This window comes from Octopus sinensis, linkage group LG3, assembly GCF_006345805.1.
Source record: "Octopus sinensis linkage group LG3, ASM634580v1, whole genome shotgun sequence".
Classification (NCBI taxonomy): Eukaryota; Metazoa; Mollusca; class Cephalopoda; order Octopoda; family Octopodidae; genus Octopus; species Octopus sinensis.
This window is the reverse complement of record NC_042999.1, coordinates 52768418-52794891: the sequence shown is the minus strand read 5'-3', so window position 1 is coordinate 52794891 and position 26474 is coordinate 52768418. Positions and strand designations below refer to the sequence as shown.

General features: G+C 36.2%; 1 protein-coding gene across 1 annotated transcript in view; it reads left to right on the top strand.

Annotated features, from left to right (window-relative positions):
- Nucleotides 1-2733: 2733 nt before the first annotated feature.
- Nucleotides 2734-26474, top strand: part of LOC115209455 — a 93485-nt gene continuing 69744 nt past the window's right edge. Inside the window, exons 1-3 of the mRNA XM_036501648.1 lie at nucleotides 2734-2757; nucleotides 16254-16339; nucleotides 22490-22613. Coding sequence (XP_036357541.1) covers nucleotides 22528-22613 — 86 coding nt within the window. The 5' untranslated portion in view covers nucleotides 2734-2757; nucleotides 16254-16339; nucleotides 22490-22527. The remainder of the gene's footprint in view (nucleotides 2758-16253; nucleotides 16340-22489; nucleotides 22614-26474) is intronic.

Below are 26474 nucleotides of genomic sequence, written 5' to 3'. Positions count from 1 at the left end.
CACCTACTTATTTTATTTTGATTTTAAATCTCCATTACTGAATTTGCTATAAGTAGATTTGTTTATTGTAATGAAAATCATGTCTGCAATATCAAAATTACATAAATACATGTTCGTGTCATCATGCTCTGGAGACAGAAGCCTACACACAGACATACTCATACAAAGATACACGATTATAAACTACACGTACAAGCACACGTACACACATACAAAAGCAGAAAAAGAAAAACGACATTGTATTTCTGTTATTTATTTTCAGGGCGTTGAAGTACAAACGGTGACTCCAGATAACTGTGAGTATTTCTACCCTTAATAAACTTATACTTCATTAAATTTACTCCTGATTTCTTGTGTGACAATCATCCACTATTACTGTTTGTATTCTTCAAGGCAGTAGGTTGGCAGGATTGTTAGCACGTTGGTTAAAATGCTTAGTGGCATTCCACACGTCTTCACATTCAAATTCCACCGAGGACATGATTGCTTTTCGTCTGTATATGCAGGTACATACATACATGCATGCATGCATGCATGCATACATACATATATACATACATACAGCTGAGACCTCGTGGAACTTTTGGTGTTTTCGCTCAATAAACACCCACAACGCCCGGTCTGGGAATCGAAACAGTGATCCTACGACCACGAGTTCGCTGCCCTAACCACTGGGCCATTGTGCCTCCACATATATGTGTTGTGTACATACATGCATATACTGTGAAAATTTGAATTGTGAAGTTTAATGCCACATAAGTGGAGGATGTTGAATCTCAATTAGGTAGGACAAAAACATTATCTTTCTTGTGCAGTGTGTGGTTAGATTACATTTTCAAATCCGACCATTTCATCCATGAATGTTCATCGAACACGGGATGCGTATTTGCGCAGTGTACCAGCTCGCGGAGTTCTGCTTTCTTTAATATTAATCTGAGTCTACAGTTCAATTTATTTATATATATATATATATATATATATAATATATATATATATATATAATATATATATATATATTATGTATAATGTATACATATGTTTTATGTTTGTATGTATACCTGTGTGTTAGTATGTGTTTGGTGGGGTGGAGTTTAGAGATCTGATGAGATATCTGCTGCCGATAACTGTAAATCTACATATGGCGGGTTTTTGGATCGTCAGGGCAAATTTTAGATATTCTGACAAATTTAATACAAAACCAGTCAACATAAATGTTATAATAGGTAACAACGACCATCCAGCAGTGGATGTATAGGGAATATATATATATATATATATATATATATATATGTATAAATGTATACATATGTTTTATGTTTGTATGTATACCTGTGTGTTAGTATGTGTTTGGTGGGGTGGAGTTTAGAGATCTGATGAGATATCTGCTGCCGATAACTGTAAATCTACATATGGCGGGTTTTTGGATCGTCAGGGCAAATTTTAGATATTCTGACAAATTTAATACAAAACCAGTCAACATAAATGTTATAATAGGTAACAACGACCATCCAGCAGTGGATGTATAGGGAATATATATATATATATATTTGTACCAGTATGTGTATATAATTATTGTTACAAATGTATATATACATACACACCTATATGTCTGAATACTTTCGTACTAATATGTTCACCTTTGTATGTCGAACATATGAGGAAACTTTCAGAAGACGCCAGTAATTTTATCTATTCTTTGTTTTCACCTGATGCTTGGCTAAAAAATTCAAACTTTTAGTTTAACACTCGGCATTCATGTTGTCGAAATGATTCTCATAATAATATTTGATGGGTAGATACATTTTATACGCTCTTTTTCTTTCCTCCTATCACAGCTGGATACTAGCAAACGAAGTTGTAATCGTTTTGTTCAGCTGTCATAATGAAAGGTGTATAATGCATTATGACAAAATGCAACAACGAATATCACCACTTATATGGTTTTCCAGTTTTAAAAGCAACCGAAAGATATAGTATTTGCAGTAGAAATCCCTACCATCTTGTCGCAGAAGATCAGGCTTGGTGCGAGTTTAGAGTGTGGTGTCTTGATCTTGTCATTTTAGTGTTTGTGTATGTCTTCGTAGAAGTCGCGATATGGAGATATACATACAGAAGATAGTTAAAATTAATAGCAAAACGACGGCCATCTTCAACCCATCCTTGTTTCTCTCTAAATGCGCGTTATCTACTGCCTAACTTGTGTGGAACATTTTCTGTAACTCTCACAGTCCCTTAATTCCAGTCTTCCTGCAACACCTATCCTTGCTTCGACTCAACTACCACTCCTTCCATAGAATCGACTACTTCGTGTGCATCTTTACTAATCTTATATATTGTTTTAAATGCTTTGCCTACAACGCCCTATATGTCAGACAAACCTTCTCTGATTTCCTTCTCGAACACTTCTAAGAAATCCGTCAAGTTAATGATTCCCACGTAACCCACCATTACGTCTCTTCACATCATTTCAGTCCACAACACTTCGGGGTTGATATGGCCCTACACATTACCACCACCCGGTTTTAGTCATCCAAATCAAGAGGAATTAGTTTTTCTCCCTTTAACCTTTCTCTCTCCACAAACTCAACCTTTTTGCTTTAAATACTAACATCAGCGCATCTCTACACACATGAGGCTCACATATACCTACACGTACAATACGATCTGTTTACAACTATTTTTTTTTTGTTCAGCTTCTGTGGAACACACAGTTGAAGGTCCGCGAGAAGTACCGGAGATAGTAACAGAACCTACACAGTAAGTATTTTGTAAATAAGTCTTCAGTTTGTTTTATATATATTTTCTTTGTTGATCTAAATTAAACTTTTAAATGAGGAGACACAGGATTGAAGTGAAAATTACAAAATAACTACTTTTAGATGGAATGATAAGAATAAACCCATAAATTGATGTGATTTTATCAATAGTGTTTGATTGCTGGGTGATAGGGTGAATAGTTTGTATATCATTGAACTTTGTTCTTCGCGTTGCATGTAATGCAAAATTATATGCCTAATAAAATTATCCATATATAACTGGCATAACGTGAAAAAGAAACTTGATGATACGAATTCATCCTTGTTGGATTCGATATCGTATTCTAATACCTGATTATTGACTAATCCGAACAACCTAGTGATTTTGACTATAGTTCAAAATATAATTTTATCATTTTATCCCGTTAAATCCCCCAGATTAATTCCGATTAAACAATTTCCAACATTTCAGGGAGAAAAAGCTCCTCGTTTCCAGGTTTAAAACTCGTTCAGCTATTATTTGACATTATTATTCCACATACCTTCTGTATTTAGAATCAGGGGACAAATAAGGTCTAAGAATTTCGTTTTCTCTCGTCTTGTTATATTAAGGATTAGCAAACAAAGTATCATTGTCATCAAACGTACGTATGTATATATATATAATTATATATATATATATATATATATATATAATAATAATAATAAATATTAGGGAATAAACCAAATTTACAGGGAAAAAAAATCAGATTTAGGATAAATCGATTTTATAGTAAAATATTATAAAATATTATTAGAGACAAAAACCACTATTTTGCAAACAAACAAGGAAAGACTTAATCAATACAAAAATTTAATAAATAGTCAAAAAACCGCCACTACAATCGTTTTTGTCTTGATCGACAATCTTCAGGTGGACTTCCAATAATTCAGTGTCAAATTATAGATAGATAGATAGACTTCATAATTTGACACTGAATTATTGGAAGTCCACCTGAAGATTGTCGATCAAGACAAGAAACGATTGTAGTGGCGGTTTTTTGACTATTTATTAAATTTTTATGTATTGATAAGTCTTTCCTTGTTTGTTTTGCAAAATAGTGGTTTTGTCTCTAATAATATTTTATATATATATATATATATATATATAGAGAGAGAGAGAGAGAGAGATAGATAGATAGATAGATAGATGTAGATAGATAGATAGATAGATAGATAGATAGATAGATAATTAGATAGACAGATAGATAGATAGATAGAGAGATAGAATAGATAGATAGATAGATAGATAGATAGATAGATAGATAGATAGATAGATAGATAGATAGATAGATAGATATAGATAGATAGATGATAGATAGATATTTGGTCGTCAAGTATGAAATTTGTAGTAAAGTATATGGTAAACTCTGACAACTGCTGATTTTGCGTCATTATTATATTTTGACAGTATTTAGTTTTTGATAGAAAGATGACACATCTATTTCTTTATTCCAACTCATTTTGCGCTTTACAAATCGTTTTTTGCTTTTTCGTTTAGAGATGTATAATTCGGAAATTCGAAGTTTTGAAATGTGAATTCTTTCTTGGAAATACAGCATCACATACAGCTCGGAATATTAATGGATCATTTCATTCTAATGTTATTATACAGCAGATAGTATCAAATTGGTTTGCGAAATTTCGTTCTGGTAACTTTGACCTCACAAATGAGCACTGCAGTCGACCAGAAACAAAAGTGAATAATGACGAATTAAAACTACCGTCGGGTGTCCATGAATTATCGTTGTTGCTTGGTGTTACCAAGCAAACAATATTTATTTTTTTATTGCGCACAGGGGGCCTAAACATATAGGGGACAGACAAAGATTTTAAGTTGATTTCTTCGACCCCAGTGCATAACTGGTTCTAATTTAATCGACCCCGAAATCTTGAAAGGCGAAGTCAACCATGGCGAATTTGAACTCAGAACGCAACGAAATGCCGCTAAGCATTTCGCAACAAGCAAACTATATTAACTCCTCAAGTTCAAATCGGTAAAGTGAAAAAGTTGGATAAGTGGGTTCCACATGAGCGCAATGAAAATCAAAAGCAGCAACGTTTGGAAGCCTACTTTATGCTACTTTCTCATCACAAAAAGGAAACATTTTTAAATTGGATTGTAACATGTGATGAGAAACGGATCCAATACAACCGTAAAAGTTCATCGCAATGACTGGACAAAGACGCCCCACCAATACACTCTCCAGAAAGCACAATTTATCAAAAGAAGCTGTTGGTGTGTGTTTGGTAGTCTGGCGCAGGTGTGATCCATTATGATTTAATTAAACCTGGCTCATCAATCACAGCCAAATGTTACTGCAGCCAACTGGTCCAAATAATGCAGAAACTTACATAAAAAAAAGAGTAGATTAGTCAACAGACCCAGTCCTATCTTATTGCAAGACAGCGCCAGACCACACATCGCAAGAATGACATTGGCGAAACTACAGGGGTTGGAGTTGGATGTTGGCCATCATCCGCCATACTCACCTGAACTTGCCTCCACTGACATGATAACTTTTTGGTTGGCAAAAAGTTTAATTCCAACGCTGCCGTAAAACAGGCTTTCCAAGATTTTATTGACTCTAGATTGCCAGGCTTTTACAAATCCAGACTGAACAAACTACCGCTGAAATGGCAAATATGTATTGACAATAGTCAATATTTTGATGCACACTTTGATGAATAAAACTAACCCTGGCATTTATAAAACATTAGCAAACTTTTCTACAAATTTCATATTTGACGACCTAATATATATGTATCAATATCATATATATATATATGCGTGTGTGTGTGTAATATATGTGTGTATATATAATGTGTATATATAATGTATATATATAATATATATATATATATATATATATATATATATATATATATATATATATAATATATATATATATATATATATATATATAGATCAATAAATGGTGGGGTTGTGTTGACCGCACGTGGAGAAATGATAAGTAATGAAAAAATTTTTTAAAATGCAGAATGCTCAAATGAAAGAAAATTTTAATAAAATGAGAAAATGATAAAATATATAATATATATTTATTCAACCGGTTTTCGTCATTGTATGACTTGTCAAGAATATTTATGTTTTAAGAAGTTATTTTAAAAATTAGAAAGGAAAAAAAGAAAATTGCATTGTTTTTTGTAAAAGAATAATGATAAAAATGTACAAAAATTAAAAATAGTTCTCCGATACATTGTGAGTTCGTTGTGTATCTTGAGTTTTATGGTTGTTTACCAAAAAATTACCTTGAGGTGTTAAGATCCAAAGGGATTAAGAGCATGTGATGTGTTGTGTTGTTAAATTCAGCATGTTGCAGGACAGGAAGTAGTAGTAATTGTGGTCCTGGTTCTTCAGTTCCTGTGTTGTGGGTAAGGGGAGACAACTCTTTTGAGTTCTTCAATAAAACCCAAATTATAAAACTATCATTTTAGCTTCATTTGCATTATCTTTTTTATATAATTGCTTGTTAACTTAACTTTCATTTTAACACTTTATTTATATTATTTTCTAATAATATAAATCTGCATAGACAATTGCATTTCAAATTGTCATATCATTTATAATAAAAATGATAGTAATAACAACAATAGTAAAAATGATATTTAAAGAATATAAGTTTTAGCTTGAAGTGATGAATGCATGGTATCTTTATATATTTGTGTTAGTCCATCCATGAAGAGTGAGGTAGAGAAAGGAAGTTTGATCAACGAGGAGTTTGCATATTAAGTTGTGTTTGGAATTTTTCAATAAAGAGATTCTCCTTGTTAATTCTCTCCTGTGTGGTGATCCCGTCTTTACATTGGTAGAAGGGGAATATATAGAATTTGGGGTTTAAGTCTTTAGCACATGAGTCTAAGTGGTCACTCAGTGGAATTTGTCGGTATTCCGGGAGATTTATTTGTTCTTATGCACCGTTACTCGTTTACGTAACGGGAGACTCGTTTGTCCAACATAATTATGTTGGCAACCAGCGCATGTGAGAAGGTAGATAAGGTTCTCGGAGGAACAGGAGAAGTTAGTCTTGATTTTAAACTTCGTACCTTGTTTGAAGGTAAATTCAGAGCCTTCAAGTAGAAAGGGGCAGGTACCACAGTTTGAGCGTGCACATTTTTTTTTACTGGGGGGTGGATGTGGTGTGTGAAGTTTGGCATTTGTCAAGAGTTTTTTTAAAGATTTGTGTTGCCTTTTGCATTTGAGGATTTTGTGTGTATTTATAATGTTTTTCATTTTTGGGTCTGTTGACAGTAGACTGAGGTTTTGTATGATTGTGGTGTATGCTTCGATATTTTTGGGGTTGTGGGTGGAAATGTATGGAAGTATTTTGTTGTGTGTGGTGTTAGGTTGGGTGGTTTTCAGTGTAGTGTTGTCTAGTTCTTTGGCGCGTTTTATTCCATACTCTATAAGGGTGGAGGGATATTGACGTTGTAATAGTGTTTTTTTTTTTCTGAGGTCTTGAAGGCGTATTTCTCGTGTTTTTGGATCCGAGACAATGGTGCATACCCTTTTAGCTAAATTGAAAGGGATATTTGTCTTGGTGTGTTTTGGGTGGCATGAACTAAAGAGGAGGTATTGTTGTGAGTCTGTAGGTTTGTGGTAGATGTCTGTTATGATTTGGTTCTTAGGTGTGTTTTATAATTAGGATCAAGGAATGGGAGATGATGTTTGCTTAATTCCATAGTGAATTGGATGTTGGGATGTATGTTATTTAGTATGGTTTTGAATTCCAGGAGTTTTTCATAAGGTTCTTTCCATATGATGAAACAATCATCTAATACCTTTTCCAGTTTTCCATTAGGTAGGTGTGGAAAACATGTCCAAATTTCTGGCTTGATATTTCATAGAGTGACAGTTCGAAGTAACCCATTATGAGGTTCGCAAGGACTGGTGCAGCCTTGGTACCCATCGCAATGCCACATTTTTGACGGTAGTGTGTGTCGTCGAAGAGAAAAAAATTGTTTGTCAGAATGAACTTAAGAGATTCTGTAATAAAAGACTTGTTAATGCGGTCAGGGAATGTCTCTGGGTGTTTTTCTAGCCAGAAGTCAATTGCCTCTATACCATACTCGTGTGGAATGTTGGTGTAGAGGTTGATGACATCAAGGATACCAGGAGTGCCTCCTCGTTAACTGTTTTCGGGAGGTGTTTGAGCATGTCCAGATCATCCCTAATGAAACTTTTGATGTGGGTAAGGAAAGGTTTCAAAGGATGTCTAGGAAGTTACTCAGGCGGTGTGTTTCACAGGAGGTACCAGCCACGATGGGCCTTAGTTTTAGGTCCTCCGGTGCTTTGATGTTGATGTGGATGTCAGTGGAGAGTTTGCAGGCTTCGGTGATGTATTTGTTTTTATGGATTTTAGGAAGGCCATAAAAAAGGCTGGGCTTGCATTTGAAAATGGTGATATAATCCCTTTCTTTTTCTGTGAGTCCCTGACCGTGTTGGCGTATGAGTGTGGTGAGGTTTCTGATTGTTTTTTGCTGTTTGTAGTTGTTAATAACCTCATAGAAAATGTTATTGTTAAGCATGGAGAACACTAGGTGTTTATAAAATTCCGTGTCCATAAGGACCACAGCACTCCATTTGTCCGCTTTTTTGATGGTGGGTTTTTATCCAGTTGTATGTCACGTAGGTTTTCCATTCTTCCTTACTGAATTGGATTTTACCTTGGTTTTGCTTGGAGTAAAGGGGAGACTCTGGATGTGTTTACAGAAATCGTCCAGTGTTTTATTTCTCCCTTTTGGTGGTAGGAAGTTGCTTTATTTCTTTCTGATCAATGAATCGTCCCCATTGTTGATATCTGTCAAAGCTTCTGTTAGGCGAAGTTTTCTGCAGAATTCAGGTTTGGGTTTCTTGGAGTGGGTGTGAATTTCAAACCTCTTGCTAGGATGTTGATTGGGTTGGTGTCAGTGTTTTGCTGGAGAGGTTTATATTTTTGTTTTCTTTATTTTGGGTCTGTGTTAGCGGTGGTGTTTGTATTTTTCCCCTCTGTCTAAAAAATGGTTGTTGAGGTAAGGGGTGTATTCTTTGTTAAAGTTCTGGTTGTATGTGTAGGAGTGTTTTTGGGTGGGGAGGTTGGAGGGGGGTAGGTAGTTGTCGTATTTGTGTTGGTATGGGATGCGATGGTGTAAGGATTTGTGAGAAATGCGATGGGTTTGTGGGTGTGTGACTGGTAGATTGTATGGGGGGATGTAGGGGGTATGTAGTTGTGGTGATTGGGTTCGTGTGGGATGTGAGGGTTTGGAGATCTGTAGGATGTGGTAGGAATGTGGTTGTTGGATGGGTGGACTATAGGGGGTTCGTTGGGTGGGTCTTATATGTATCGGTGTGGGTAGGATGCCTTGTTTGTTATTAGTGTGAGGGAGGGGAGCCTTGAGGGGGGGATAATTTCTAGTGTATGGGAGGTTCTTGAAGGTTCTAATCGGTGGGGGAGGGTTGTTAGAGTGATTGGAAAACCAGGTTTTGTGATGGGTCTTGTTTGAGATGTTTCGGGGGGGAAAAGGTTTTTTATATGGTTGGGGGAGGTTGTGTCCTGTTAGGAGGGAGTTTGGAGAGTATGTGTATTTGAGGTGCGGTTTGGAATGGTGTTTATGGGTACAGTGGAAGTCTGTGTTGTGGGTACTTTTATGATGGGTTTTTGGATTTATGGTTTAATATGAATTGTGTTTCATAGTTGAGGAAGAAATCTTTGTTGTTTTCCCAGCGTTTGAGGGAGGTTCGTTCTTCCTTTTCACATTCATCTTTCCATAGTTTAATAACAAGTTCGAGGGGCTGTTCGTTGTGTGTGAGGTTAGTTCTAGAAGTATCTCATCGTCTATTTTTGTGTATTTTTGTTCGTGGTTTTGTGCTCTGAGTTTTAGAAGTTCTACTTCGGTTTTCATTTTTTCCAACGTTAGTTTTTCTCTTAGGGAGCGTTGTTTTTCAGGTTCGTCTGGGATGTGTTTGATTTGGAATTTTCGGGGTAGTATGATAGGGGAGGAGTTTAACCATTTGTCGTAAATTTCAGCTTTGTTTTGGTTTTTGAGCATGTTCCAGAAGAGAAGTTTTCTGTTGTGTAGTTTCTTAGTCAAGTAGTGATGATCTGGTTTTTAATGCGTTGTGCTGGGGTTGAAATGTTTCCTTCTGTGTGTTGAGTGGTGTCTGAGGTCTCTTTGGCGTTGAATTGGTAAGTAGATTTTTCAGTGTAGTGTTGATTTCATTTAGGTTTACATCTATCTTATCCGAAAGTAGAGTTTTTCAGTGTAGTGTTGATTTCGTTTAGGTTTACATCAATTTTATATCCGAAAGTTGTGATGATGGTTGTTTTCTGAGTTGTCCCGGGATTGAAGGAGAAGTTCGTCAATTTTTTTGGAGAATGTAAGTAGATGTCTATTGAGTACTTTGAGTTCTTTTAGAATGGTCTTATTGGTGACTGTCTCTGTAAAGTGCTCTTGTTTTTCGGAGGCATTCTGAATCACACGTGTGGTAGAGGGTACAGATCAATAAATGGTGGGGTTGTGTTGACCGCACGTGGAGAAATGATAAGTAAGGAAAAATTTTTTTAAAATGCAGAATGCTCAAATGAAAGAAAATTATTTGTTCTTATGCACCGTTACTCGTTTACGTAACGGGAGACTCGTTTGTCCAACATAATTATGTTGGCAACCAGCGCATGTGAGAACGTAGATAAGGTTCTCGGAGGAACAGGAGAAGTTAGTCTTGATTTTAAACTTCGTACCTTGTTTGAAGGTAAATCAGAGCCTTCAAGTAGAAAGGGGCAGGTACCACAGTTTGAGCGTGCACATTTTTTTTACTCTTGGGTGGATGTGGTGTGTGAAGTTTGGCATTTGTCAAGAGTTTTTTTAAAGATTTGTGTTGCCTTTTGCATTTGAGGATTTTGTGTGTATTTATAATGTTTTTCATTTTTGGGTCTGTTGACAGTAGACTGAGGTTTTGTATGATTGTGGTGTATGCTTCGATATTTTTGGGGTTGTGGGTGGAAATGTATGGAAGTATTTTGAGGTTGTGTGTGGTGTTAGGTTGGGTGGTTTTCAGTGTAGTGTTGTCTAGTTCTTTGGCGCGTTTTATTCCATACTCTATAAGGGTGGAGGGATATTGACGTTGTATAAATACACACAAAATCCTCAAATGCAAAAGGCAACACAAATCTTTAAAAAAACTCTTGACAAATGCCAAACTTCACACACCACATCCACCCCCAAGAGTAAAAAAATGTGCACGCTCAAACTGTGGTACCTGCCCCTTTCTACTTGAAGGCTCTGAATTTACCTTCAAACAAGGTACGAAGTTTAAAATCAAGACTAACTTCTCCTGTTCCTCCGAGAACCTTATCTACCTTCTCACATGCGCTGGTTGCCAACATAATTATTGGACAAACGTCTCCCGTTACGTAAACGAGTAACGGTGCATAAGAACAAATAAATCTCCCGGAATACCGACAAATTCCACTGAGTGACCACTTAGACTCATGTGCTAAAGACTTAAACACCCCAAATTCTATATATTCCCCTTCTACCAATGTAAAGACGGGATCACCACACAGGAGAGAATTAACAAGGAGAATCTCTTTATTGAAAAATTCCAAACACAACTTAATATGCAAACTCCTCGTTGATCAAACTTCCTTTCTCTACCTCACTCTTCATGGATGGACTAACACAAATATATAAAGATACCATGCATTCATCACTTCAAGCTAAAACTTATATTCTTAAAATATCATTTTTACTATTGTTGTTATTACTATCATTTTTATTATAAATGATATGACAATTTGAAATGCAATTGTCTATGCAGATTTATATTTTAGAAAATAATATAAATAAAGTGTTAAAATCTGAAAGTTAAGTTAACAAGCATTATATAAAAAAGATAATGCAAATGAAGCTAAAAATAGTTTTAATAATTTGGGTTTTATTGAAGAACTCAAAAGAGTTGTCTCCCCTTACCCACACACAGGAACTGAAGAACCAGGACCACAATTACTACTACTTCCTGTCCTGCAACATGCTGAATTTAACAACACAACACATCACATGCTCTTAATCCCTTTGGATCTTAACACCTCAAGGTAATGTTTTGGTAAACAACCATAAAACTCAAGATACACAACGAACTCACAATGTATCGGAGAACTTATTTTTTAATTTTTGTACATTTTTATCATTATTCTTTTACAAAAAACAATGCAATTCTTCTTTTTTTCCCCTTTCTAATTTTTAAAATAACTTCTTAAAACATAAATATTCTTGACAAGTCATACAATGACGAAAACCGGTTGAATAAATATATATTTATATATTTTTCATTTTTCTCATTTTATTAAAATTTTCTTTCATTTGAGCATTCTGCATTTTTAAAAAAATTTTTCTTACTATATATATATATATATATATATAGAAAATAGAAAAAAGTGAAAAAACTACAGAAGGCTTAATGTTAGAAATATATATTTGCGTCAATTGTCTGAAGAATAAAAAAATTTTTTGTCTATAATGACATAGTTTTGAAGAAAGACCGGTTTCGCATTTAGCTTTTCAAATTTCTTACGACGTTATGTTTATGTTGAATAGAGTTATCGTTATGTTTATGTTCAAAAGAGTTCTAAATAAGGGGAGGTATTGAGTGATTTCTTCCGGTGAAAGGGAGATAATCGCTTAAAAATTTTTTCGTTTCCCTTGGTGTGAATTTCTCTGTATCAGTATGTTGGGATGGTTAAGTCTGGGCTTGTACTTTTCAATGAAGAATGTTTCCGTGTTTAGTCTAATTTGTGTTGATGATCCGATACCACATTGGTAAAATGGAAAGATTAAGAATTGTGGTAGTAGTTGCTTTGCGCATTTCTCAATGTGCTCACTAAAAGGTATCATTCTGTATTCTGGGAATGCAATCTGTTGTCGATGCAGTGTGCATCTACGTCTGAGTGATAGTCCCGTGGATCCCACGTAGTCTTGGTGGCAGCCCGAGCATTTTATGACATAAATTATGTTTTCAGAGGCACAAGTAAAGTTAGATTTGATCTTGAATTTCTGTCCCTCTTTAAAGAGGAATTCTGATCCTTCTAGCAGGTTTGGACATGTAGCACAGTTCGATCTACCACATTTTTTTACTTTTGCATCCGTAATTTCAGAAGACAATTTTGCCTTTGTGAGAAACTTTTTAAGTGATTTGGGTTGTTTGTAGCTTTTAATGATTTGGTGTATGTTTAGAATTTCCTTTAATTCTGGGTGATGATGGTGAAGGCTTCTTTGTTTCTGGGGTTGTATGTAGATATGTAAGGTAGTATTTTCGGGGAAGGTGTGTTGTTGTGTTGAACTTTTCTTAAAGTTTCTATGTTGATTTCTGTTGCACGTCTGATCCCATCCTCTATGAGTTGAGCCGGGTAATGTCTGTCAATTAGGGTGTTTTTGAGTTCTTGCAGTCTAAAGTTCCTGGTATTTTGTTCTGACACTATTGTGCATATCCTTCTTGGAAGGTTGAAGGGGATGTTTGTTTTAGTGTGTCTTGGGTGGCATGAATTAAAAAGAAGCTATTGTTTGGCGTCTGTGGCTTTGTGAAAAATGTCTGTTTCTATTTTAAGGTTAATTTTTTTAATTAGTATATCCAAGAACGGGAGCTCCTTTTGGTTGTATTCCATTGTGAACTGTATATTTGGGTTTATGCTGTTCAATAGGTTTTTAAATTTTAGGAGTTTATCTGTGTTTTCATTCCAGAGTATAAAACAATCGTCTAGGAATCGTTTCCAATTCTCTTTTACGTATTGAGAAAGGGGGTTTCCAAAGATTGATAAAGATTCCTGGTAAATGATTATTTCCATGTAGCCCATTGTTAGGTTCGCAATGACTGGTGCTGCCCTTGTACCCATAGCAATTCCGAATTTTTGACGGTAAAATGTATTGTCAAACATGAAGTGGTTATTGTGTAGGATGAATTCAATTGATTTAGTAATGAATTCTTTACTGATCCTTTTTGGTATTTCTTCCGGAAATTGGTCCAGCCAGAACTGTATTGCCTCTAGTCCATAATTATGAGGTATACTGGTATATAAGTTAACTACATCAAATGAAATCAGGATTGTTTCTTCCTTGGCTTTTTTAATATATATATACAGCGGGGGGGGGGAATAAATATTCGTCAAAATCCTTTATTTATCTAATTTCTCATGAACATAAATGGGATATACCAATACTATATTTGCATACACATGCATAAACTAAGAATATGCAAAAGAAACTAATAAATTATATTTACTAAGGAATTTATATACAATTATAAATATTTAGGGGTGAAAAAAGTATTTGTACAGAACATAAATTACTGATAATTCTGATTTAATACTTCATAGCATAACCATTATTCAGTTCCACTTCAACCAATCTCTTCTTGTAGTTCTTAAGCAATGACTCGCATGTTTCTTTAGGAATTTTTTCCCATTCTTCCTGACAAATTTTCTTCAAAACTGCAATGTACGTTGGGGCTCTTGAATGAATTTTAATTTTCAATTAACGCCAAAAATTTTCAATGGAGTTCAATTCAGGTAACTGGCTTGGCTATTCTGATAATTTTATATTGTGATCGACAATCCATTTTTTGGTAGACTTCGCCGTTTGCTTAGGGTCGTTATCCTGTTGTAAACAATTTCTTCCAAACAATTCAATTTTCGACTCGTCTGTCCATAGAACATTTTCCCAGGATATATCAGGTTTATCTTTATGTTTATAAACAAATTTTAAACGGGCATCTCTATGCCTTTTAGTCAACAGCGGAGTTTTTCTAGGAGAGCGTGACTTCAGTTCATTCCTATGAAGTTCATTGCTGATTGTTCATAGTTTAACACTATTCTGTCCGAATACTTTTTTCACCCATAAATGATTGCATATAAATTCCTTAGTTACTATAATTTATTACTTTCTTTTTCATATTCTTAGTTTATGCATCTGTATGCAAATATAGTATTGGTATATCCCATTTATGTTCATTAGAAAGTAAATAAATAAAGAATTTTGACATGTACGAATATTTATCCCCCTACCACTGTATAGACGGCGAGCTGGCAGAAACGTTAGCGCGCCGGGCGAAATGCTCAGCGGTCGACTTTGCCTTTCATCCTCTCGGGGTCGATAAATAAAGTACCAGTTACGCACTGGGGTCGATGTAATCGACTTAATACCTATGTCTGTCCTTGTTTGTCCCCTCTGTGTGTAGCCCCTTGTGGGTAATAAAGAAATAGGTATTTCGTCTCTCGTTCCGTTGTGAGTTCAAATTCGCTGAGGTCGACTTTGCCTTTCATCCTTTCGGGGTCGATAAATTAAGTACCTGTTACGCACTGGGGTCGATGTAATCGACTTAATACCTATGTCTGTCCTTGTTTGTTCCCTCTACCTTGTGGGTAGTAAAGAAATATATATATATATATATATATATATATATATACATGCACACACATATACACACATATATATGCATGCATATATATATATATATATACACACATACCTTTATGTGTGTGTGTGTCTGTCTGTGTGTATTTAGGTTAGTCTTATTAGTCATGTGATAAAGTGGATCCAAGACAAAGTTCGCTCGAAATTACTGGATGGCTCTGAAATAGATCAAAGAACAAATCCTAAGGAATGTCCTCCCACTTCAGAGCTATGTAATTCAATAGATCAGAAGAACTCCAAAACAAAATATTCTTTCACATTTGAGAGAGGGCTGCTGCGGTTGCTGCTACTGTTGCTACTGACACAGACACCTTAAACTGTATTCCAAAGAATACAGACTGGCACAAAGTCGCCCACAAACACATTCCAACCCTGGCTAAATTGCCTTGTATTTCTTCCCTCTTGCTTGGTTAGTGGTCTCTGCTTCTTAATATTTCGTGGTCTCTTGTCACCCGCGCCCTCAATTCTCTTCAAAATTATACGATTATATGGCTGGAACCAATGTTGACGTAGATTCAAACTGCAGTGATTATTTTAAACTTTCATTGTTAAGGCATGGAACCGAGTCAGATTATATAGCTGTCTTTTCTCTCAAACATCTCTCTCTCTCTCTCTCTCTCTCTCTCTCGTTCTCTCTCTCCCAATCTCTCTATCTATCTCTCTCTCTCTCTCTATCTATCTATCTATCTATCTATCTATCTATCTATCTCTATCTATCTACCTATCAATCTATCTATCTGTCTGTCTGTCTAATCTATGAATACATCTGGCGACTACATCTGGTGAACTGTATGTCAGTTTTATCCTTCACACGAGTTACTTGTGCATCATAACAACGATAATCTACAATGTTTTGCTCAAACATGAAGCATTAAAACAAATTTTGTTATTTTGTTATTCTTTATCAAGTTCCAATAATGCACCCAAGACTTTTTGGTTTTCCATGTAATTTACCGCCGAATGAGGATTTTCGGGTAGATTCAATTTTTATTCTAGGTTTGACAATGGAAGATATAGAAGAAGCGCTGTTCCTTCATCAGAGCGATGGCCCAATGCTGAAATACCATTTGAATTTGCTCCCAGTAAGTAATCTTAAGATTTCATTTAATATTAAATGCCTCGTAATTGTGTTTATAATTCATATATTTTTAATTGATAACCGAGTCAAACTCTAGGCATCTTTTAATCATTTAGAGGTTTAGTCGTAATCAGACTCCAACCGCTATAAACAGACCTCCGACCTAGCGTGTGGTGCCACTGTTCTGTCTAGACTTGCCTTTGACGGTGACTGGGCCAAATATCATCGGAGTTTCCCTGTAAAAGCAAGCACTAGTGCTACTCTCTCAGAATGTTGCCAGCGAACACCTCGATTTTCAATATATCCAAAACCATAACTGTAACAGTGTTGGCATATATAGACGGGCTCCCCATTTCTAAGTTTGAGCACTTTCCAACATCTAAAACCTTTGCAACAAAGTTCCAATGGCATGATATAGAACGGTGGGTGGGGAAGAAATTTGACAATCTTGATAAGTATTAAGCGTTACGAATGGCAAAATGCAGCGGGTATTGCAATTCAGAGGACGAATATCAATCAGATACAGAAAATGTTTAATCTTTTAGGCTGGAACGAAACTGATTGCTTCACATCAGCAGCTGTACAACGACAGTGGACGTTATTACACGCATAAGATTATCATATCAAATTAGCTTATATTCTGCTAATATAACGGCATAATTGCCAATAAGTAATACAATACAACCGACACAAAAATGGCTGAAATGTCTTGTGGGGTACGTTTAGCTTCTCAGCAATTTAAGATCAAATATTGTTTTCCTTCAATTTATCGTTTAGCTCACTTAACAGCAAGTGAGTCTTAGGTGTTTTAATCGAGTCCACTCTGCTGAGTGCATTCTCTTCTGGTTTCTAGCTATCTTCCCCCACCCATACATACTAGACTTAGAGGCCGTGAAATTGGCAACAGACGTAACTCGTACCACAGAAGTTACCAACAAAATACACATGCAGCACGTGTGCTACACAATTATCAACAGAAACTCCAGCACACAACATGACTCATTGAGAACACACGAAACAGAATCACGAAACTCTCTTACACTTTGCTACACGACAAATAAAAAAATAACGCCAGCAACAACGTAAGGAACTTTACGACAAAGCAAAACAGATGTATGTCACGCCTCCACCACGAAACGACAATTTCCACACACCTAAACAAAAACACACTCATCGAATGATGTGATACTAGATTTTATAAATCTTCCGAAAACAGAGGGTTAAATGCTAATAGTAATGATGACAACAACAACACAACAACAACAACAACAACAACAACAATAATAATAATAATAATAATAATAATAATGATAATAATAATAGTAATAAAGAAAGCAAACGAATAGTGTTAATTGAGAAAAAAAGGAAACAATACTGGATCATAGATATAGCATGCCCAGCTGAATACAAGGTATACGATAAGGAGGAAAGAAAAGTCGAGAGATATGACAGGTTAGCTTGAGAGGTTAAGCAGTTGTGGTCGATGAAAAAGGTAGCAGTAGTACCAATAATTATCGGAACCTGGGGAAGAGTGAGCAAAAATCTCGAGAAGTACGTGGAGCAAATAGGAACTGCAATAAGAGTGGAGCACTTGCAGAAAACAGCACTGCATGGAACTGCTCGAATACTTCTGATGGTCCTGGAAAAATAAGGGGTGTTACCATAGTTCACTGGTAGCGAACAGCTGACACCGTAGTACAACTCTAGCGTTAGAAGCTGTGGAAAGGCAATAAATAATAATAATAATAATAATAATAATAATAATAATAATAATAATAATAATAATAATAAAATAATAATAATAATAATAATAATAACAGATATGCTCAAAAATACAGGGAAGTATAATATTGAAAGAAAGGGTTTGAAATTTATAATGGAGGGACTGAAACACCGCCTAGTTGCAAAGAAAGTAAAATGGTAAGATACGACCAAAGAATGAAGGATTACCACCAGAATAGGTTATTCAGAGTAGATCTGAAGAGATTCTACAAAGAAATAAATATAGGATGTACAGATAAAAAGTTAATATCAGATATCATTGAAAGTGAAAGTTTTTGGAGGGACATCTGGATCAAAGACAAGGAGCACAAGAAGGATGCTGAATAGTTGCAAGAACTGAAACAAAACAGGTAGAACTGATCATTTCAATTAGGGAATTGAAGGAAATCAACAGAAAATGGGTAGCTGGGAGATCCCGGATCCAGATAGAGTTCAAGGCTACTGGATCAAAAGTTTTGGTAAATGTCATGCACGAATAGCCGCGCAACTCAACATCTTGTTAAATGCCGACCAAGTATCACCAGAGTGGTTCTTGAAAAACATCGAAAAAGGCCATAGGGAAGACAATTACAGATCGCTATCCTGTTTACCACTTATGTGGAAGTTATTGAATGGAATACTCGCAAAGTCAACGTACGAACATCTGGAAAAAATGGAGTCCTGCCACATGAGCGGAAGGGTTACAAGCGTAAGTGCAGAGGTACCAAGGATCAACTCCTGATAGATAAAACTGTACATAGAGAATGTAAGAGGAGGAAAACTAACTTATGGATCTATTATCGTAAGGCGTACGATATGATCGCACATTATTGGATTATGGGGTGTATGAGCCTATTTGGTATTGCATCGAATGCTGAGCGATTGCTTGGAAAAAGTATGGCGAAGTGGTGGACGGAACTGACAGTATATGGAAGAAGTTGAGGTACAGTAAAAATTTGGAGGGCATCTTTCAAGGGAACTGCCTGTCGCCACTGATCTTTGTACTTTGCGTGATACCACTGCCACTGATTCTGAGGAAAACAAAGGCTGGGTATATGCTCAAGAGCTGCCAACGAAAAGTCAACCAGTTGTTATTCATGGATGACTTCAAACTTTATACTAAAGATGAAGCCCACATCAGTTCTCTCGTTGATACAGTGTATACCTTCAGTGCTGATATCAGAATACACTTTGGATTGAAAGTGTGGTGTGTTAGTCTTGAAGAGAGGCAACGTCAAATGTATCGAAGAGCTAATTATACTGTCTGGGGAGGTTATGGATCAGATAGAAGAGACGGGATATTGGAAATGGATATATTGATAAGGACTGAAATGACAGAAAAATTTAAAGTGGAGTACTTGGGCAGACTGAGACTGATCCGTAAGTCGAAATTAAAGACACAGAATAAGATTGAAGCTATCAATACCTGTGCGGTTCCATTACTTAGATATGGAGCAGGGGCAATTACATGGACAGTAGATGAACTAAACAACTTGGACAGAAAGAGAAGGAAGTTGCTAACTAGATATGGGTCACTCCACCCAAAAAATGACACAGACAGACTGCATGTACCAAGGAAAAGAGGGGAAAGAGGACTTATTGGATGCGAACACAGCATTAGAGCAGAAGAAAACAACATAGCATGGTATGTAAAATATGTCGACTGATATTATTGGAAGTAAGAAGGTTACGCTTTTGTAGGATGAAAGATTGCAAAGAAAAAGCACTGTACAAGCACTTGAGAATGAATGAAACTGAAAATATGTGGATAAAGAACAGAATGTATGGACGATTTCATAAGTATGTTGAAGATAGGAGAGAAAAAAATGGTTATGGGTGACAGAAGGTAGTTTAAAACCGGAAGCAAAGGCTCTAATCTGTGAGATAGAGAATAGGAAACCAGACATAGTCTTAATTGAGGAAGAAAGCAAAAGATGCTGGATCATATATATAGCATACCCAGCTGACAACCAGGTATGCGATACGGAAGAAAGAAAGGTTGACACATATGATAGGTTAGCTTGGGAGGTTAAGCAGTTGTAGTCTCTGAAAAAGGAGGTAGTAGTACCAATAATTATCGGAGCCTTGGGAACAGTGAGTAAAAATCTTGAGAAATACATGGAAGAAATTGGGGCTGCAATAAGGGTTGAACACTTGCAGAAAACAGCACTGCTTGGAACTGCTCGAATACTCCAGACGTTGTTCGAACTATAAGGGGTGTTACTTTAGTTCACTGGTAGTGAACAGCTGATGCCGTAGTACATCTCCAGCGTTAGAAGCTGTGCAAAGACAAAAAAATGATAATGATGATGATAATAATAATAATAATAATAATAATAATAATAATAATAATAATAATAATAATAATAATAATAATAATAATAATAATAATAACAATAATAATAATAATAATAATAATAATAATAATAATAATAATTTGAATTAAGTGAATAAAATCTGTGTGACCAAGCCAGTGCCATCAGGAAGAATGGTTATCTCCACTTGAACTGGAAGCATAAAGTGACGGGTGCTTATTGATAGTAAGACCAGCGGTGAACGGAAGGATGAGGAAGAGAATGCAGATAGTGAAACTATTGCAGTGGGCGGTTAAAGGAAAACGATGAGAGAACCGAGGAACAGGTATCCCTTTTAAATGAAATCATTGATATTTGGATCTCTGGTGAAAAGAGCCTCCATACGAGGTTTTAAAAAGTAGACAGAAAGAAACTCAATGAATGGACCAGAAAGATAAATGATATCACTGGTGATATCAGGACTGGTAACATCACAGATACCAATAATATGATAAATGCAATCTCGATCTTTATAGCCTGGAAGTTAAGTTTTGAAAGCCAAAGGTAAATATCAGCATAACTTGAAGGAACCATGGTGGAAAAGGAGAATAACGCAAGCGATTAACGATACCGGAAAGAATATTCACATTCTGGAACGGAGAAAAAAGAAATGAAACTCAGCGAGGGAAATATGTTGAGCTAGAGAGGAAGAATAAGGTGAAGAGAAAGGGAATCAATATTGTGATCGAGGAATTAAAACAGAGGTTGAAAGTTAAAGCACATAAGCTAAAGAGATAGGAACAGAGAACTGAGCAGTACAGATTAAACAGTCTTTTCGAACAAAATCAGAAACGAGTCTATCAGAAACTGGATGGGAAAGAAAAAAAAAATGAAAAAGCCATGTCGGATGCTGCAGAAAGCAAAAGATTCTGGTCAAACATATGGTCCCATGAGAAACCACAAAAACTGAAGCAGAGCGGTTACAGACACTCAAAGATGAGAGTGGAGAGTATCAGCAGGAGGATTTGAAATAACCGAAAAGTTTATTAGAGATTAGTGCAGGAAAATTCTTAAATGGAAAGTACCTGGACTTGATGGTGTTCAGGGCTTTTGGCTTAAGAACGGGACAGCTTTGCATAGAAGAAATGCGAGACAGATAGATGAAATACTGAGTAGTGACATCCAAGTACCGGCCTGGATGACAGAAGGAAGAACGGTACTATAGCAGAAGGACCCATGTAAAGGGAATGCGTTTGGAAATTTCTGACCAATATCTTGTTTACTACTTATTTGGAAACTAATGACGGGCATCATATCAAACAGCGTCTATAAGAACCTAGATAAGAACTTTCACCTTGCTAGGCAGGGTGAAAGTTATTGTATTTGACCTCAAAATATTAAAAAAAAAACAGAAGAAATTATGTTAAACATTTTTAGCGACGAAGTAACGATTCTCTAAGCTGGCCGGCTTAATACTAAGAACTAGTCAACTTCTTTCACCTTAGTACCAAGTTTGGAATTTTAAAAATTTCTATGTGAAAATTGATAAGTTTGGCAGTCAAACCGACAATATCCAGTCCAGATGTTCAACCCGGCCAAATATAGCATCGTACCCAACAATAAATAAAAATGATAAACGTTTCCTTCTCGAGCCATACCAGGGTCATAAGGGCCGGTTTCCCCGCATTCAGTGGCGTATAAATCCCCCAGGTGGACAAGACGCCGATCCGTCGCAGGATTAGTCCTTTTTGCCAGCTGAGTGGACTGGAGCAACGTGAAATGAAGTGCCTTGTTCAAGAACACAATGCGTCACCCGGTCCAGGAATCGAAACCACAATCTTTAAGATTATGAGTCTAACACCCCTAACTATTAAGCCACGTGCCTCCACAGATAATGCATGATTAATTGAAAGAAACGTGTGTAACAAAGCATTACATTTGACAGGCTAATATCCTGGGTAATATCAAAACAATTCTACTTGAACTGTTCTCGCATCTTTTTGATAAGATGATTTTTTTTTATCTTTATCACTATATACAATTTTATCATCAAAGGTAGACTGATATGTAATTTGTCAATTCTTTACTTTTGTCATCAGGCGTGAAGCATAATCTCAGGACAAGAGTCAGAAAAGCCATGAGAATTTGGCAAAAGTATACCTGCGTGCAGTTTCGGCACAAAAGACATAATGACAAAAAATGGGTTCGTATTCAATATGGCGGGTAAGTGAATATTTTTTTTTTCATTTTTACATCTTTTCTTACAAAGGGGAAGCGTCCATGTTCCAAGCAGGCCTGATGTCGATGAAGCTGATTTTTTTCTTGGATTGTTGGGGAATAAACATAAGATGGTAAAGCCTGAGAATAAGTAAATTGCTGAGGAATGAGTGAAGCGGATTTGATGAAAAATTATTAAGTGGGTGACGAGTACCAGCAGATGTAGCAGCTTGGTCTAGTTTTGGATGGTATACAACCAGATCAGGTTGATTAGAGGCCATTCTAGTGTCCGTAGAATAGAGGAGATAACAACTGTATGAGAATGAGATTCTAGCAGTCTTCTAGGCTTGTGTAAAACATCATCATAGAAACAAAGCCATATTTAGTATGATATATATTCTTTTCTATTCCTGGCACAAGACCCGAAATTTTGGGGAGAGGGGTCCAGTCGATGAGATCGACCCCAGTAAGCAATTGGTACTTAATTTATCGACCCCGAAAGGATGAAAGGCAAAGTCGACCTCGGCGGAATTTGAACTCAGATCGTGGCGGCAGAGGAAATACCTATTTCTTTACTACCCACAAGGGGCTAAACACAGAGGGGACAAACAAAGACAGACAAACGGATTAAGTCGATTATATCGACCCCAGTGTGTAACTGGCACTTAATCGACTCCGAAAGGATGAAAGGCAAAAGTCAACCTCGGTGGAAATTGAACTCAGAACGTAACGGTAGACGGAATACCGCAAAGCATTTCGCCCTGCGTGCTAACGTTTCTGCCAGCTCGCCGCCTTTCTTGCATGTAATTAGTGTAAACTTACTGTAATGAATGCTGTAATTTTAGTATTCTATAACGGAAAAATATTTTGCTAGCATAATGTAATAATGTTGATTACTGTGCTGTGATAATTTTCAGAATTGTACTTGTAGTAATAGTGTTGATAGCCCTGTTGAAGTTGTTTTATAATTATCAATGAGATACGAGTACCGACACGTACACATACACACACACACAAACACACACATGCGCGCGCGCACAGAGATAGACAGTCAGACAAGCAAAGACACCTATAGATCGCAGATATAGATATATATTAAATTTTTTGTTCTATTTCGGGATGGTCATTATGCAAATATTAAACACAGGTACTGATTATTTTTCACATTTTTAATCACTATTGGTCAAATTGTTACCCAATTGACTAATCGTTTGTTTGATGAATCGTTCGGTCACTCAATCAGTCAGCTAGGTTTATCAGATGCCTTTCGTCGCCATTGGCACCCCCTAAACCGAGCCTGTCTGTCTCCTACTACCATACTGGAGGCGTACGGACATAAAACATACATACACACATACATACATACTTATGGAATACATTCATAAACACCAACTCAAGGGATACTGGTGAAATATTACCATCAAAATGTCTGTCAAATTATTGCCGTTTGGGACAGATGTGCCAAGCTATGTACCATTATAGAGTTAAGCTGCCATGCAAATATCAATGCCGCTTTGACAATAAAAGAGAAAGAGGATATCTATGGACAACTGCTTCAAAACCTTCAGCTTCTTTATCCAGACTATGAATCCATATTCATACCAATAACAATTGGGGCACTAGGTTTTGTTAGTAAGTGCTTAAAAGAGAATCTGGATAAACTGGGATTTTGAGAAAGAGAAACTGACTTGTTGATTCGTACATTACAAGTGCAATCTGTGAATGGAACAATAAAAATATGCAAGACTCTTCTCAAGTTCCAAATGTGAATTTGTCTGTGTTAACTACATCACAAAGATGGTGCCTTGTTGGTATTCGTCTCCCCACTCCTTGGAATATTTATAATAATTAAAAAATAGAAGAGACATACATACGTACATACCTGAATATTACAGCCGAATAAAGAAAATTTGGACCGCAGAATTCTCTGCGTCCAATAAAACAGTGGTCCACAATGTGTTTGCAGTGCCAGTACTCATACCAACATTTGAGCAGCTTCATTAGGCGCTTGATGAGATCCGAGCTGGACCCCTCCACCCCAAAGAAAAACACTAACAAGCTCACATGATATCCACATAAACAGTGATGTAGACCTACTCGGATAAAACGAAAACAAGGTGAGAGAAGCTAAACGTCGATCCAAAATGCCTTTGGATTTCGCATCATCCTAGTACATCCCTTGACCAAGTTTGCATACATGAGGCTGATAGCATCATAAATAAGATTGGAAGGCATCTCCTTGAGCAACACTCTTTGATAACGTAGAATATATGCCCAAAGTCGCACGACACTACTGCAACGTATCATCAGATGAAAGGATGAACCTATATGAAAGGAAGGCTATGCATGGGTATGTTAGCAGAAAGCTTTGAGACGATAATCAAAGCAGTTTATCATGGCCGAGTCGCTAGTTTACTACCGTCTACTTTGAAGTGTATACATTTGCAATCGAGGAACAGGAAATATCAATCAACTGATGCACAAAAGGGATAGAGTTGCAGGAAAAGCCGTAAAATGTGACAACCGATGCAGACTGAGTGCTGAAGAATCACGCACATTATAAGCAGTTGGCCGAAAATGTGAATACGGTATTTTAACCGATGAAACATGACGTCGTAGCTAGAACACTCTATAATGAAATCGGCCGGAAAGATAATCCCAAAGACAAAGAAAAAGAGCCCATAATAAGGTAAAAGCCATAGCCACTCGTAATAAAAAGGAATACTTGTGGAATATACCAGTGAAGATCTAAATAAAATGTAAGCACAGCAAACCTGATATAATGATTTGGGATATGTTAGAGAAACTGTGCACAGTTGTGGAAATTAGCTGCCCAGCGGATATTAACATAAAACTGAAGATCAATGAAAAAGAGAATATCTATGTCGAGCTATTGAGAAATCTACAGTTGCTCTACCCATATTACAAGATCAGATTTATACCTGTAACTTTTTGGGACCCTGAGATATGTAGCACGCTACCTAAATGCCAATCTTGAGGAATGAAGATTCTCAAAACCAGAAAGGATAAAGCTAATTCAGAGACTACAGATCCCATCCATCACTGGAACAATAAGCATCTGTAAAACTTTCCAGAAGTTTATCATTTAAACATGTGTGAGGATGTCTAGACATGTACATATATGCATGAAAATACATACATAACATAATACATACATACATACATACATACATACATACATACATACATACATACATACATACATACATACATACATACATACATACATACATACATACATATATACAAATAAAAATACTCTGTTGCTGATGTTGAATTCCAATGAAAGAGTCTTGGATCTAGTTGAGAAACCGGTTCTTTCTCTATTGGCAAGAAATCTTGAAATAAACTGAATGAGTACATACATACATACATACATACATACATACATACATACATACATACATACATACATACATACATACATACATACATACATACATATGTTTTCTAAAAATGAAATGACTTCAAGAATTATAGACTGGAAAAGCAGATTCGGTGTTGTAATCTCCAGAAATGCAAGATATTGGAACTAATACACGAAAGCAGTCAGGGACGCGAAATCAGGATGCACAACAAATATTGCTGTTATTGCCACTAATATAAGTTCTAATTGGAAATGGCATCAGAAATGGAAACACCATCTCTCCAATCTCTTCACTTAGCAATGCTCATCAAAGACACTGAGTGAACAAGTGGCGTGAATATCAGCAGAAAGCTACTAACACACTTCAGATTCGCTGATGACATTGCATTTATCACCAGAATTACAAATCGGTTGCAGATCATACTGAGATAGCTAGCCATCCGACCTTTTAAATCAACTGCATGGAAACGAAATTATGC